At 49.5% G+C, this 12,937-nt stretch overlaps 1 protein-coding gene across 2 annotated transcripts in view; it reads left to right on the top strand.

The window, feature by feature from the left end:
• Positions 1-12,937, top strand: part of dgki (diacylglycerol kinase, iota) — a 47,333-nt gene that overhangs the window by 23,833 nt on the left and 10,563 nt on the right. Inside the window, exons 2-16 of one of the 2 annotated variants that reach the window (XM_036517622.1) lie at positions 1,197-1,305; positions 3,302-3,397; positions 4,003-4,074; positions 4,682-4,738; positions 4,848-4,916; positions 5,176-5,244; positions 5,358-5,474; positions 6,958-7,032; positions 7,421-7,516; positions 7,611-7,693; positions 8,516-8,576; positions 9,263-9,376; positions 11,086-11,211; positions 11,770-11,848; positions 12,002-12,057. In XM_036517622.1, coding sequence (XP_036373515.1) covers positions 1,197-1,305; positions 3,302-3,397; positions 4,003-4,074; positions 4,682-4,738; positions 4,848-4,916; positions 5,176-5,244; positions 5,358-5,474; positions 6,958-7,032; positions 7,421-7,516; positions 7,611-7,693; positions 8,516-8,576; positions 9,263-9,376; positions 11,086-11,211; positions 11,770-11,848; positions 12,002-12,057 — 1,279 coding nt within the window. Of the gene's footprint in view, positions 1-1,196; positions 1,306-3,301; positions 3,398-3,999; positions 4,075-4,681; positions 4,739-4,847; positions 4,917-5,175; positions 5,245-5,357; positions 5,475-6,957; positions 7,033-7,420; positions 7,517-7,610; positions 7,694-8,515; positions 8,577-9,262; positions 9,377-11,085; positions 11,212-11,769; positions 11,849-12,001; positions 12,058-12,937 lie in introns of both variants that reach the window. The other variant, XM_036517621.1, reaches the window with a different exon arrangement.

Here is a 12,937-nt window from a genome sequence, read left to right as displayed (position 1 = left end):
TTCTATATTTGTATCGATCTGTGGCTGCAGCATCATAGTGCTGAGGTTGGGAGGGTGTCTGTGATGACTGTGTTTCTGATGACTGTGCTGTCCGCAGTTTTGATGACTGCGCCGCCAGTGTATTGAGGTGGGCACAGTGCCTGCCGTGATCAGAGCACATGTTGCTGAGTCAAGGTGACACAAGGTGTGTGTGTGTGCGCGTGCGTGTGTGTGCGTGTGTGCGTGTGCGTGTGTGTGCGTGTGCGCGTGCGCGTGTGTGTGAGCTGCGTTCTGCTGTGGCCTGCACTTTCCTTCCCCTTGTCATCCACACATGGCAGGCGTTTGTGCCGATGCCTCTCCCACCGCCGCCTCAGAACAGCGAGGGGAGAGGCTCTCGGTTTAAGAAGGATGCAAAGAGTGATGTTTGGGAAGCTTATTAGGATGCTGGAGTTTTCCTGCAGAGTGTACTCGTCTCCGCTTGCGCGTGGGACAGATGCCCTGCAGGTGCTTGGCCCGTGGGGGGAAGGTCTGAGGGCCAGGAACGGGGTGGAGGATGGCTGTCACCGCACAGCTGCCAAGGTCCCTCCAGGGTCGGCCGTGTGTCGCTTCTTTCTCGTCTTTTGTCGTTTTGTCATTTTTTTTGTGAGTCGGTACTGTGCGTGCAGCTGACATTTAACTGTAACTTTAAACCCGCGTGTCTGCTGGTGACCTCTGGTGTCGATCCCCGCACCCTCTCCCAACTCTGTTAGCTGCACGATCTTGTGAAATTGAACCCTGCCACATAAATGACCGGTTCTTTGCTGATCTGGGGTTTTTGTTTGACCGAGAACTAGCGAGAGCACTACATGTGTAGCAGAGCATTTTGTGCTGGGGATTTCGCTTCCATTGAAAATCAGAGTTCTTGTGTAATGAATGTGAACATCAGTAATCATGCCCGTGCCCACGTGATTGCTTAGGTGCTGAGTGAAGGATTAGCAGGTGTAAGTGTTCAAGTGTAAGGCTTGCGCTCTACTTTAGCTTGCACTCTATTTTAGCATTTAAGTTGCTTTTTTATCAGGAGACTTTCTGACATACCTGGATCATTGTCAGACCACACGCAGTGTGCTGTTGTAATGCGGCACGGCGCTTGAGTTTCCCTCCGCAGGTACACGGTTATATGTTGGTACCAAAAAGGGACTGTTTTCCATCGCTCCTCTCTTGTTTGTGTGGACCCACAGGAAGGCGATCTCTCGGTCGGGCCTGCAGCACCTGGCGCCCATCCAGGGCCCCCTCCCTGCACTGAGCAACGGGCCCACAAAGGAGCTGCGCACCACGGTGGACTGGACTGTGAGTGGCCTGTGTGGGCGGAGCTCGGCTCTCTTATACTTTTATTCTGTTGGTGGACAGGAGTTTAAGTGGGCTGTGGAGGAGGAGCTTAGCGCTCTCCAGTACAGACATAAAATATATTATAATTTATAGAGAAATGTTTGTTCAGTCCAAGAATATATAGCAAATGCAATTAAAATATGTTAATGCAAATCAGAAATGTATTGCAACATGCCAACATTGAAATCATGTGTATATTTTTAAATACATTGATTGAGCTAAAATATATATTCTCTAAGATATGTTTCACGAAATAATTTTTTTAATTGTGGGGCTTTGACCGAATCTATTGGACTGAGTGAGAGTGGTCTGTGGAGGTGCTCCTCAGTGCTGTATCACTCACTTATGCTGTTGTTTTTGTCCAGGGTTCTTCATACTGTTCGCATGTTTTATGTATTATCGCTTTCCATAGCTGCATAATTTATTGTAGCAGTTTAGGTTCAGTTCAGGGGTACAAAAACAGTCCTGACATTCAAACCTGCAGCACTCTGGTCTAAACAGTTTTGCTGTGTCTTTAAATTTCTCATTTAGCTTTTGTAGTAAATTATTCCATTAGCATTGCGTGTTTCCCTTCCCAGTGCCCTGCCGTACAGTGCTCTGTGTACTGTACCAATAAAAGAAATGACAGTAATTCCTTAAATGCATAGCAAACAGAGATAAAAAACAAGAAGAGAGAATAGCCACCAAAGGCGGTACAGAGCCCAATGTACATAATAACCCCGGCCCACATACCACCACCACACAAAGCCGGGCGCTAAATGCCGAGCTGAGGCCTCTCCGGGAGCTGTTATTGATCCGCATTGAATTTACAAATTAATTTTACTTTACACACCTCAAGGAAGGCTCGGGCAGCAGCAGCGGAGCTGGCGCACAACAGCATGTTATCGCCCGCGCTGGAGCAGGAGCGATATTAAACCAGGCACGCTGCGACCGATGAGAACGGAAGCTGCACATAAGGGGAGGGGGGTGGGGGTGAGGGAAGAGGTTCCACCGATATGACTTACAGTAAATAAAACACTGTTGACACTGCGTATACGCCAGGGAGCAACAGTGGGTCTCTAATTGGTTTCTGCAGACATAAGCAGTTTTCAGCTCCTGAGCCTGGGGGGCGTTAGTGGAGGGGGGGGGAGGTGATTTTTTTTCTGAGGCCAGTGGCATAGCAACAGAGAGCGCCCTCGTCACCGCTCGCACATCCAGGTGTCGCCTGGCTGTTAGTCCTGGCGCGGGGCGGGGGGAGAGGCGCGCTTCTGCTCCGCATGGGTTACTTCCTGAACGTCAGGGCTGGCCTTTCTCTTCACCCCCCTGGGGCCTAGATGCTCGCTGTGTTGTGATTAAACTTTAACGGGCCAGTATTAAAATCACAAAACTGCTTTGAACAGACATCTGTGTGTGTGTGTGTGTGTGTGTGTGTGTGTGTGTGTGTGCGCGCGCGCCACAGCCGTTACTGAGGTAAGCGTGAACTGATCCAAAACCACAGAATTACTCCCTGCTGCTCGCTAACACTTTAGATTAGTGCCTTGCTATGAATAGGCGTAAATGCTTTATGGATTGGAATATTTTAATGAAATATTCATCCGAACCCGATTCAGCACACTAAACACATTGCCTACTGAGGGTTAGCTGCGTATTCCCAAGTCTGTATTTTGCTGGTTTTCATGTACGGTTTGTGTTTCAGAAAAAATAAGCCTGGCTGGTTTTGTGTTATTTGTTTGCGGTAAACCCATGCGATGCAGCGTTGGATGTATGTAAATGTCGCGGTTCTACAGATGTGGAAGGTTAATGGCTTCACACAATGCTTTTATTGTACACTGAGTAGAACCCATTAACATTTTTTACTCAGAAATGTTGGTTAGTTCCAGAGTGCTCTGCAGCGTGTAATGCTCGGCCGGGCGCTGACCGTCGGGAGGGCTGTGTGTAAACGATGCGGTGTGTTTGCTCGCTTGCTCGCCGTCTGCAGGAAAACGCCGTCAACGGCGACCACCTGTGGCTGGAGACCAACTGCTCCGGAGACCTGTGTTACCTGGGAGAGGAGACCTGCCTGGTCAAGATAGCAGTGAGTACCTGAGAGAGACGAGGACAAGAGTCCAGGGGAGGGAGAGGAAGAGGGACAGCGAGGGAGAGAGAGAGACAGAGAGAGTGATAGTGGGAAGGCAGAAAAAGAGGTGGTAGAGTGAGAAGAAGACTGGGTGTCAGAGGCAGATATTTACAGTTTGTGTGAATAGCTAGAGTGTGAAGGAACAGAGTGATACCATTAATGTGTTTTGGCAATGAAATTCACCATAGTACCCATTTGCACTGAACTGAGAAAGGAGGGACGTTATTTATCTGAATGGGGATACAGAGAGCAGGTTGTATTGGGAGCTTAATGCATTATCCACACAGTTGTTGTTGAGGGCTGTTTTATGTTTTCAAGTGCTTTAGAGACACTCATCTTTTTCTTTGGCGTGACGGTGTCAACAAGCAAATTTGGAACTGAATGGGAAAGGAGAGGAAAAGAGAAGTGAGAAACTGAGAGAAGGATAGAGGCTAGAGATTCACAGATACAGACAAATTAGTAACAGAACAGAGTTGGTGGCAGATTGGCGAAATATCACTGCAGATTTACCATGGTAACTAAGCGTCTCAAAGGTATCTCCGTGTGTGTGTCCTTTTAAGAAGTCAGCCCCCCGGAGGAAGTGTGCAGCATGTAAGATAGTGGTCCACACTGCTTGCATGGAGCAACTGGAGAAGGTATGGTCTACACCTGTGCAGTCCTTCATACACTCCCAAACCTGTGCAGTCCCTCATACACTCCCAAACCCGTGCAGTCCCTCATACACTCCCAACCCTGTGCAGTCCCTCATACACTCCCAAACCTGTGCACTCCTTCAAATACTCCCAAACCTGTGCACTCCTTCATACACTTCCAAACCTGTGCAGTTCCTCATATATTCCCATGCCTGTGCAGTCCTTCACACTTCCAAACTTGTCCGGTCCTTCACACTTCCAAACCTGTGCAGTCCCTCACACACTCCCATACCTGTGCAGTCCCTCATACGTTTCCTTACCTGTGCAGTTCCTCACACACCCTGTGCGGTGAATACTGTCTCGCAAATGTGCAGTCCTACGCATGACTGCTGAAGTCAAGCAGCTCCACCTGCAAATTCAGAATCGCCCTGCTTCCAAGCCTGCTCTGTCCACCAAACCCCTTACCTCGCACCCCCGCTGGACGCATACACTGTTACTGTTGCGCTCTCAGCCCCGGCTGTGAGTCACCCGCCGCCATCCCTCCCCTGGGCCGGACGGAGAGCGGCCCGTTCCTGACCGCTTTGCTCTCTCTGTGCCTCCCCCCTTCCAGATCAACTTCCGCTGCAAGCCCACCTTCAGAGAGGGCGGCTCCCGCTGCCTGAGAGATGTAAGTCTGACCATCGCGGCCCCTCCCCCGTCCTCACCTTGTTTTTCATGTGTGTGTGTGGCCGCAGAGGCGAAGAGGCATTCTGATCGTTTTCACCACTCTGTTGCAGCAAAACATATTGCGACACCACTGGGTGCACCGTCGCCGGCAGGAGGGAAAATGCAGGCAGTGTGGGAAGGTACACACCCGAGACATTAAATATCGACGGAGCCAGCAGCTGGCAGTGATTATGAAAAACTTTTAGATTCATAATTCTTATGCTCACAATTCACTACGGTACCGGCTGACAGTCACGGGAGACCTAAAGGCAAATGCACCCGGGAGAAGCACGTTGCATTTTCAGAAGTTCATGTATGTATTTTTAGTTGCAGAGGGAGCTGTTCCTTCTTCTCCGCGAGTATAATTCGTGTGTCTCTCTGCCCGCTTGTTTTCCGCAGAGCTTCCAGCAGAAATTCTTCCACAGCAAAGAGATCGTGGCGATCAGCTGCTCCTGGTGCAAGCAGGCCGTGAGTGAGGCTTCCATCCCTCCGCCTCCCCCGGGGCCTTTTTCTCTGGCTGATGTTGTCCTGATGTAAGGGTCTAACCCCCTCCCTTTCTCTCTCGCTCTCCGTCCTCTCAGTTCCACAACAAGGTGACGTGCTTCATGCTGCACCAGATCGAGGAGCCCTGCTCCTTAGGAGCCCATGCCGGGGTCATCGTCCCGCCCTCCTGGATCATCAAAGTCAGGAAGCCGCAGGTACACTTCCAGACCTGCCAACACGAGTCAGTGCACGGCAGTGCATGGGAGTCAGATCCAATCAGTCTCTCACTCTGCAGCTGCTCCAGGACAGCGCGCGCGCGCGTGTGTGTGTGTGTGTGTGTGTGTGTCTGTAACTGTGTATGTGTTTGTATGTCTGTATATGTGTATGCGCTTTTTCTGTGTGCGTGTATGTGTTTATGCCTTTGGGTCTATGTGTATGTGTATGTAAGTGGGCACGGGTGAGTGAGTGTGTCTTGTATGCTTGTTTTTTTCAGTGTTTGTGTGTGTGAGTGAGTGTGTGTGTGTGAGTGTGTATCTGTATGCTTCTTTTCAGTGTTGTGTGTGCGTGTGTATATGTGTGTGCATACATATGTTTGTGTGTGCATATCTTTATGTCTTTGTGTGTGAGTGAGTGTGAGTGTGCATGTGTGCGTGTGTGTGTGTTAGTGTGTCTTCAGCTGGAAGGGCTCAGCACAGACAGTGGGAGTGGAAGGCCGGTGTCTGTTTTGGAATGTCTTCAGTTTGTTGCAAAGAGATTGTAATGAAAGCTGACGTGAGGCTCTGAAAGGAGTCGCTGTGCATGAGATTGTCACCGGCAGCTTCAGCTGCTGGGTCATGATTGGAAGCTCCCCTGGTGAGGCCACTCTATAAGCTGCTTTCTCTGTGCTTTGAACACCACATCATCGGTTTTATCTGTGGCGCAGTCTCTACCATTATGTGCACATGTATACACGTTCTCTATCATCACATTCACACACACATACTAGCAGCGGCCATGTTGCTTCTTGCATTATACTCATCAGTGACATCACAAAGGTGCATAGACTGTATCAAAAGCGGACCCACCTGCCAATCAGAATTTTCCAATGACAGCTTCCCCCCCCCTTCTCACTGTGGTCTGACATGTTTTGGGTCAGCCGCAGGGCTGTGATTGGCAGTGTGATTTGCTGGCGGGTCGGAGTTTTGATTTGTGGCACTGCGCAGTGTTACCTTTACACAGGAGTTAAGAGAAGGGTGTCACAGTCTTTGACACCATCACCACCATACACACACACCACTCTCCTGGTGGGTTAGCAGACACCTCCACACAATGGCAGGGTTGTTGCACAGGAAGCAGGAAACAGTTATGTCTACCACTCCCTAAGAGGATAGTCTTTTAGCATCGTCGCCTTATAAACTAATTTGGTTAATTTTGGTTCTGTTTCCCCAGTGATTCTTATTTGACTGAAAGCAGGTGATCTTTGCGGAGAGCTCCTTCAGCTTCTTCTTGATTGGTTGCTCCCTTATTGTGATTGCAAGTGGCACTGCATTGACTCCTCCGTGGCTAAGCTAAGCCTCCCGAGGCATCAGTAATGTCTCGCATTGTATTAGTGGCTCAGTAGCTCAATAGTATGGAAAGCATTGGTAACGCCGATCCAAGCTGCAGTCAGGCCTCTGCGTGTGGCCACACTTAGTGCCCCATTTCTCTCCTGTCTCCCAGAGCTCTTTTAAAAACTCGAGCCGAAGGAAAAAACGGACGTCGTTCAAAAGAAGGACCAGCAAAAAGGGAACAGATGTGAGTAAACTTGTTTCCCCCCCCACCCCTATCCTGAAAGCCTTGACTGTGAGACAGAACAGCATCCAGGTGCACACAGGCAGAGACTGATTGGCTAAGAAGCTGAGCTCAGGACAGTCCTCCTCTTCTACTCACGCCCACCCCTAAGTGACAGAACCCCCCCTTACCTGCTGACCTGGCGAGTGTCCCCAGGCTACCTCCCTTCCTCTTCACCACCCCAAAAACCCACACGGAGGTGTGGGGTGAGGGCTGCAGCCTGGGCCCATTAGAAGACACCCGCCTTGGTCCTTGTCTCCCTTCCCCTAACTCCTACCTGTGACGGACGTGTCGGTGGCCTGCAGCCGGTGTGTGTGTGAGACTCCTTTGTGTCTCCCCCCCCCACTTGCAGGAGTCCAAGTGGCGGCCGTTCATGCTCAAACCCCTCCCCTCTCCGCTGATGAAGCCCGTGTTGGTCTTCGTCAACCCCAAGAGCGGGGGGAACCAGGTGAGTCCTCCGCCTCCGTCCCCAAAATGCAGGGCTCAAATCTGGGGTGCCGGGTGGCGATGGGAGTGACCTGCCATGTTTCTCCTCCCCTCAGGGGACCAAGGTCCTGCAGATGTTCATGTGGATCCTAAACCCACGGCAGGTGTTTGATCTCTCGCAAGGCGGGCCCAGGGAAGCGTGAGTTCTGCCTGCTGGCGCTCTTCCTCTCGGTTTTCTCTATTCTTCCTCTTCCTCTCCTTTTTTCCTCTTTGCTGTGTCTCCAGCTGAGGTGCTAGAGTGGACTGTGGAGAGTCAGAGTGGTGGAACAGCGTGAGAAGCCTGATGGAAATGGGTTCAGTTTGCATGTAACAATGACAGTGTTGATTTCCTTCGTCTACTTTAGCATTTACAAGATGCCAGGGAAGATGCTAGGGAGATAACGTGCATGAAGTTATTTGCATTTACACGCCTTCATGCAGTGTCTGTAATGCAATTGTAACCATAAGAGTAAGTGCATTCAAAGGACAAATAGTTTAACTGAAAAGCGCTTTGAGCATCCTCCACGAAAGCACGGTATAAATAAAGCGTATTAAATAAAGCGAGAGTTCCAAAGCTGGCCTAAGGGAGATTCCCTGTCTCAAACTATTTCATTTAAACTCTCATTCACATATCAAACCCTAATTAGTTTGGAGAATTATTTTTAAATTTTTTTCCCGGATTCCGCCCTCGTTAGAGAGGTTGGCTGGGATTAGAGCCGGGCTGGGCGGCTGGAGGCTGAGCCGCGGTAAAGGCCAGTGCCCAGCGGGGCGGCTCCTGCCATGGGCCCGCCGTGTTGCCGCCCGCTGTGGACGGGGGCCTCCAGCGGTGAGACAGAGACAGCTAATGCCACACCGCTGTACCGCGGTCTGTGGAGCGATGCAAGTAAACCTTCACTCTGGAGCCACCGCTGTTCTCTGTAACCGGCTGCTTCCGAAGTCTGGCATCTCTGACCGTCCTGTCTCTCTCCCTCCCCCGTCTCAGGCTGGAGCTGTACAGGAAAGTGCCAAATCTGCGCATACTCGCCTGCGGCGGAGACGGGACGGTAAGATTAAGATGTGTTTCGCTCGTTCGTTTCTTGCCCAAGCTCTGGGAGTGTACACGTGACGGATTTATTCAAGTGAGCACATCACCCCCTAGTGAGAGCTGGAGAATTCCCACACAGACAGGAAATCTGCATCTCGCTGCCTGACACCCACTACCCTTATGACATGAGCTCAAATCCAGAAGCACCATCTGTGGTGAGCCGAGTGCTGTAGTATATATTTCTTTATATCTTTTAAAACATGTTACACACATCGGTGAGGCTGCACACACTGATGCAAAGTTCATCTTACAGTTTTTCCTATCTTCGCTTCGCACGTGGTGTCGTTTCACTGTGGGAAAGGAACAGTGGCGCTTAGGTCAAATGAAAAAGGGAAGCACACATCTTATGTAGCAAGGCACAGACTTGAAAAGGCACAGAAAATACTTTGTGTTTAGTTGGAGTGAAGGGCCTTCCCTAAAACTCTCTTGCTGTGGGGTGGGGAACATCAGAGTGCAGTGATGGGAATTGAGGTTCACTCGCTTTCGGAGAGGGTGACAGCGTGTGTTACTGTGCGGGTGACAGCGTGTGTTACTGTGCGGGTGACAGCGTGTGTTACTGTGCAGGTGACAGCGTGTGTTACTGTGCGGGTGACAGCGTGTGTTACTGTGCGGGTGACAGCGTGTGTTACTCTCTGTGTCCTGCAGGTGGGCTGGATCCTGTCTGCTCTGGACGAGCTGCAGATGAACCCCCAGCCGCCTGTGGCCGTGCTTCCTCTGGGGACAGGAAACGACCTCGCGCGGACCCTGAACTGGGGAGGGGTGAGTCGCCCCTGAATTTGACAGGATTCGGTTTCGAAAAGGAAATCGAAATTTCTGAAATTCTGAAATTTCGAATTTTACGTCGTGAGGGACCACCAGTTGGTCAGAGTGGACCAAACCCTCTCAGAAGATATTTGCCACATTGATATTTTTCTTCATTTTCTCTGATAAAAGTGCTAATGGTGTCACTTGAAAGTCATTTAGCTTGTACATCACTGACACTGGGAAGGGTCTGTATCTCGTGCAGCGCTGTACAGCGGTGACTTCCGTTATGTCACACATCACCAAGGCATTCCCAGAAATAAGCTCCGCCGGCGGCTGGTTCCTGTCACGTACCCGTACTGGGACCCTCCGGAGACCTGTGGTGTCAGCGACTGTGGCAGTGTCACTGGGTCCAGCGAGAGGGGTGGGGGGAATGATAAAAGCATGTCTCCAGTGCTAATTAGCACGAATACTAATGAGCATATTCTAAATATAGCGCCACGTTTCCCGGGGACTCGCGCAGCGGCGCGGCTTCAAAGCGGGGGGGAGGAGCCTGCAAGATGGTGACGGGGGGGATCGGGATTATTAACAATTACTGTATTCATTAATAAATAAAACACAAAATACGCGTGGTAATCAGATTGCTCTCAGCCGTTCGTGTGTTCACAGGCTAAAGTGGAGTGGGGAAATAATTATTCCTATTATGTGCCTATGAAGTATCACAGACCATGAAAAATGTGTTTATTTTTGGGGGGTAAAATGAATTGCGTAGGATTTGTCTGCTTGTTGTGTTGTTGTTTAACAGAACAAAAGCCTCTCGAAAAAATATGATATGCTTATCACCAATGGTATGATTATGACTGTTATTATAATTCTGTCTAACAGCTCTTTAACTGGTGCCTTTTGAAATGCCCTTAATTATGCTCTCACGGCACTGTAGTGCTCTTGCCGTGGGGGCGGAAATCAGCGTGGCTTTGACCTTGGCGTCTAGAATCTCGCTCTCCCTCTCTCTCAAGTTCAAGATGAAATGCTATGGTACTATTAGCAGTGCAATGTCAAAGCTTCGCTTACCTTTTTTTTTTCCTCTCAAATTGAAATTGAAATGGGCTTAACACACGGCAGGTGCTTCGATTTAGCTTTTCGAAACGACATGACAGCACAGCGGCTTTCTCCCTTCCGGTTTGCGACAACAAGGACGAAAACATGAACTGTTGACATCTTGTGAAAAGATGAAGGCTAGTCTTTAAGCCCGGATATTCATGTTACGATGAGCTTGACAAAATTTCCCGAAAGTTCACATCAGTCTGATTGTTTGGGATTTCAGGATACCTTCATACTTCATTTGTTCGGAGGGGATTTTGCAGCTGCCGGTTTGTTTATCCCCAGAGGTTGACTTGTTTAGTCAGGTGTGAGAGCTTAGTTTCAGCTCAGGTGTGCACAAAGTGAAACAGCTGTTGATGACATGCTGCTATATGTGTGTAGGCTAATCACACTTTTAATACACTTTGTGTTACGTTCTGGTGCTAAATATGAACTCACTTTGGTGATGAGCACCTATGGCACAAGTAGGCAGTGAGCATTAGTGACTCGGATCCGGACTGCTGTCGTGACAAACCCTCTCCCTTCCCATCCTCCCTCTCCATCTGTGTCTGTACCCCCCTCTCTCTCTTCCACTCGGCTTCAACCTGCCTCTTCTCCTGTCTCCCTCTCCCTCCCTCTCTCTGCAGGGGTACACAGATGAGCCAGTGTCTAAGATCCTCTGTCACGTGGAGGATGGCACCGTGGTGCAGCTGGACCGCTGGAACCTGCAGGTGGAGTCGAGCCCCACCCACCCAGAGGAGGGCACCCAGAAGGTGACGGCAGGGTCAAGGGTCAGAGTTCAGGGAGGAGGGTAAAGGGACAGGGAGCGAGACAGATGAAAGCTGTTGCCAGGTTAAAGCTAGGGACTCAGAAAGGAGAGAGGAAACCTCTGACTGAAGGAAAATAGGTCACCAAAGCAAGAATTGTGAAAGCATGGTTTGAAGAAAATAACCAGAGAATTGCACTGCCCAGCACAGAGCCCGTTCTTCAACCCGACAGAATATCATTGGGACGAATTGGAATGCAGAATTAGGTCAAGGCCAAAATGGCCCTCCTCAGTAGTGGATCTTACTAATTCTTTAAAGGAGGAGTGGAGCACAATATCTCCAGCTTTCTGCCAGAAATAGTCGATCGTCTTCCACAATGCATTGAAGCAATATTTTTGGACAAAGTCAGGCTAACAAGCTATTAATTTCTCAGAACAAAGACATGATTTTTTTCATAAATACCCGTGTCTCATGACATTTGGTCAGAGTGCATAAACAGCCGTATAATTTATAAAATGCGCCAGCAAAAGTAACTCTTCTTTGTGTCTGCTTGTGTGTCTCCAGCTCCCCCTCAACGTGTTCAATAACTACTTCAGCCTGGGTTTTGATGCCCATGTCACGCTGGAGTTCCATGAGTCCAGAGGTGAGGAGGATTGTGGGTAGTGACTCGGCACCAGCTGACGTTCTGTCAGGAATTCAGAATTGAAATGGCTGCGCTGCAAAGCGTGCCGGACAGCTGTGTTCCTGCTCACACACGGTCTGCGCAGTGGTGACTGCTCTGCTCTTCTCTTCACAGAGGCCAACCCAGAGAAATTCAACAGCCGCTTCCGGAATAAGATGTTCTATGCAGGGGTGAGCGGAGTGCCCTTTCTGATTGTATGAACTGGAAGATGTTAGGAGGAGAGGCTCTTGTGTGGCGGGCAGCGGTTTGGAGTAGTGGACGGGGGCCTTGGCTTTGGACTGGACTGTGCTGTTGAGTGAGGTTCTCAGCCTGCATTTCTGTAACGCATAATCCATCTGTAGAAATGGACAACGCCCAAGGGCTGATGTCCCAGGAAAAACTTAAGTGCAAACGTTCTTATGCTGGGCAGCAAGGTCTTGTCTATATGGGGAAAGTGTGAAAACCACTGCTATCAGGCTACAGAACTGAGAGGATTAATTGTGTGTATAAATCCTTTCCTGTGGCCTGCTCTGAAAACATACTCCCAGGGCCAGCAGAGGAACAGAGCGCAGGAATGGGAGAGCAATAGCATATGAAAAGGTGCCCACAATAGAGCACTCTCTCTCTCCTAGGTACATGAACAGCATAATTACCATACATTTGGTCAGAGTAAAATTATATTACTTCACATTAACTTGCATTACATTACTTTACATTGCATTTGCTTAGCAGACACTTTCGTTCAGAGCAACATACGTACCTGACAGTTTATACATGCTATCCATTCATACAGCTGGATGTTTCACTTAGGCAATTCAAGTTAAGTACCTTGCCCACTGGCACAACAGCAGTGCCTCACTGGAGAGTAGAGTTGGGGTACGAGCCCTGCTCCTCACCACTATACCACACTGCTGCTAATATGAGGTAATGGATGTGAGGCCAGCGGGAATGGAAAATATATACAGTGGCCTGGAGTGGGAAATGAATAATTTTGCAAATAGATATTTTATATGGATATAATGTGTTTGTGGTGTCCCTGCTGGAGTGCCTTTGTCACATCGGCCATTTCTC

Source organism: Megalops cyprinoides, chromosome 23 (assembly GCF_013368585.1).
Source record: "Megalops cyprinoides isolate fMegCyp1 chromosome 23, fMegCyp1.pri, whole genome shotgun sequence".
NCBI classification, from domain to species: Eukaryota; Metazoa; Chordata; class Actinopteri; order Elopiformes; family Megalopidae; genus Megalops; species Megalops cyprinoides.
This window is presented reverse-complemented; position numbering and strand designations above follow the sequence as displayed.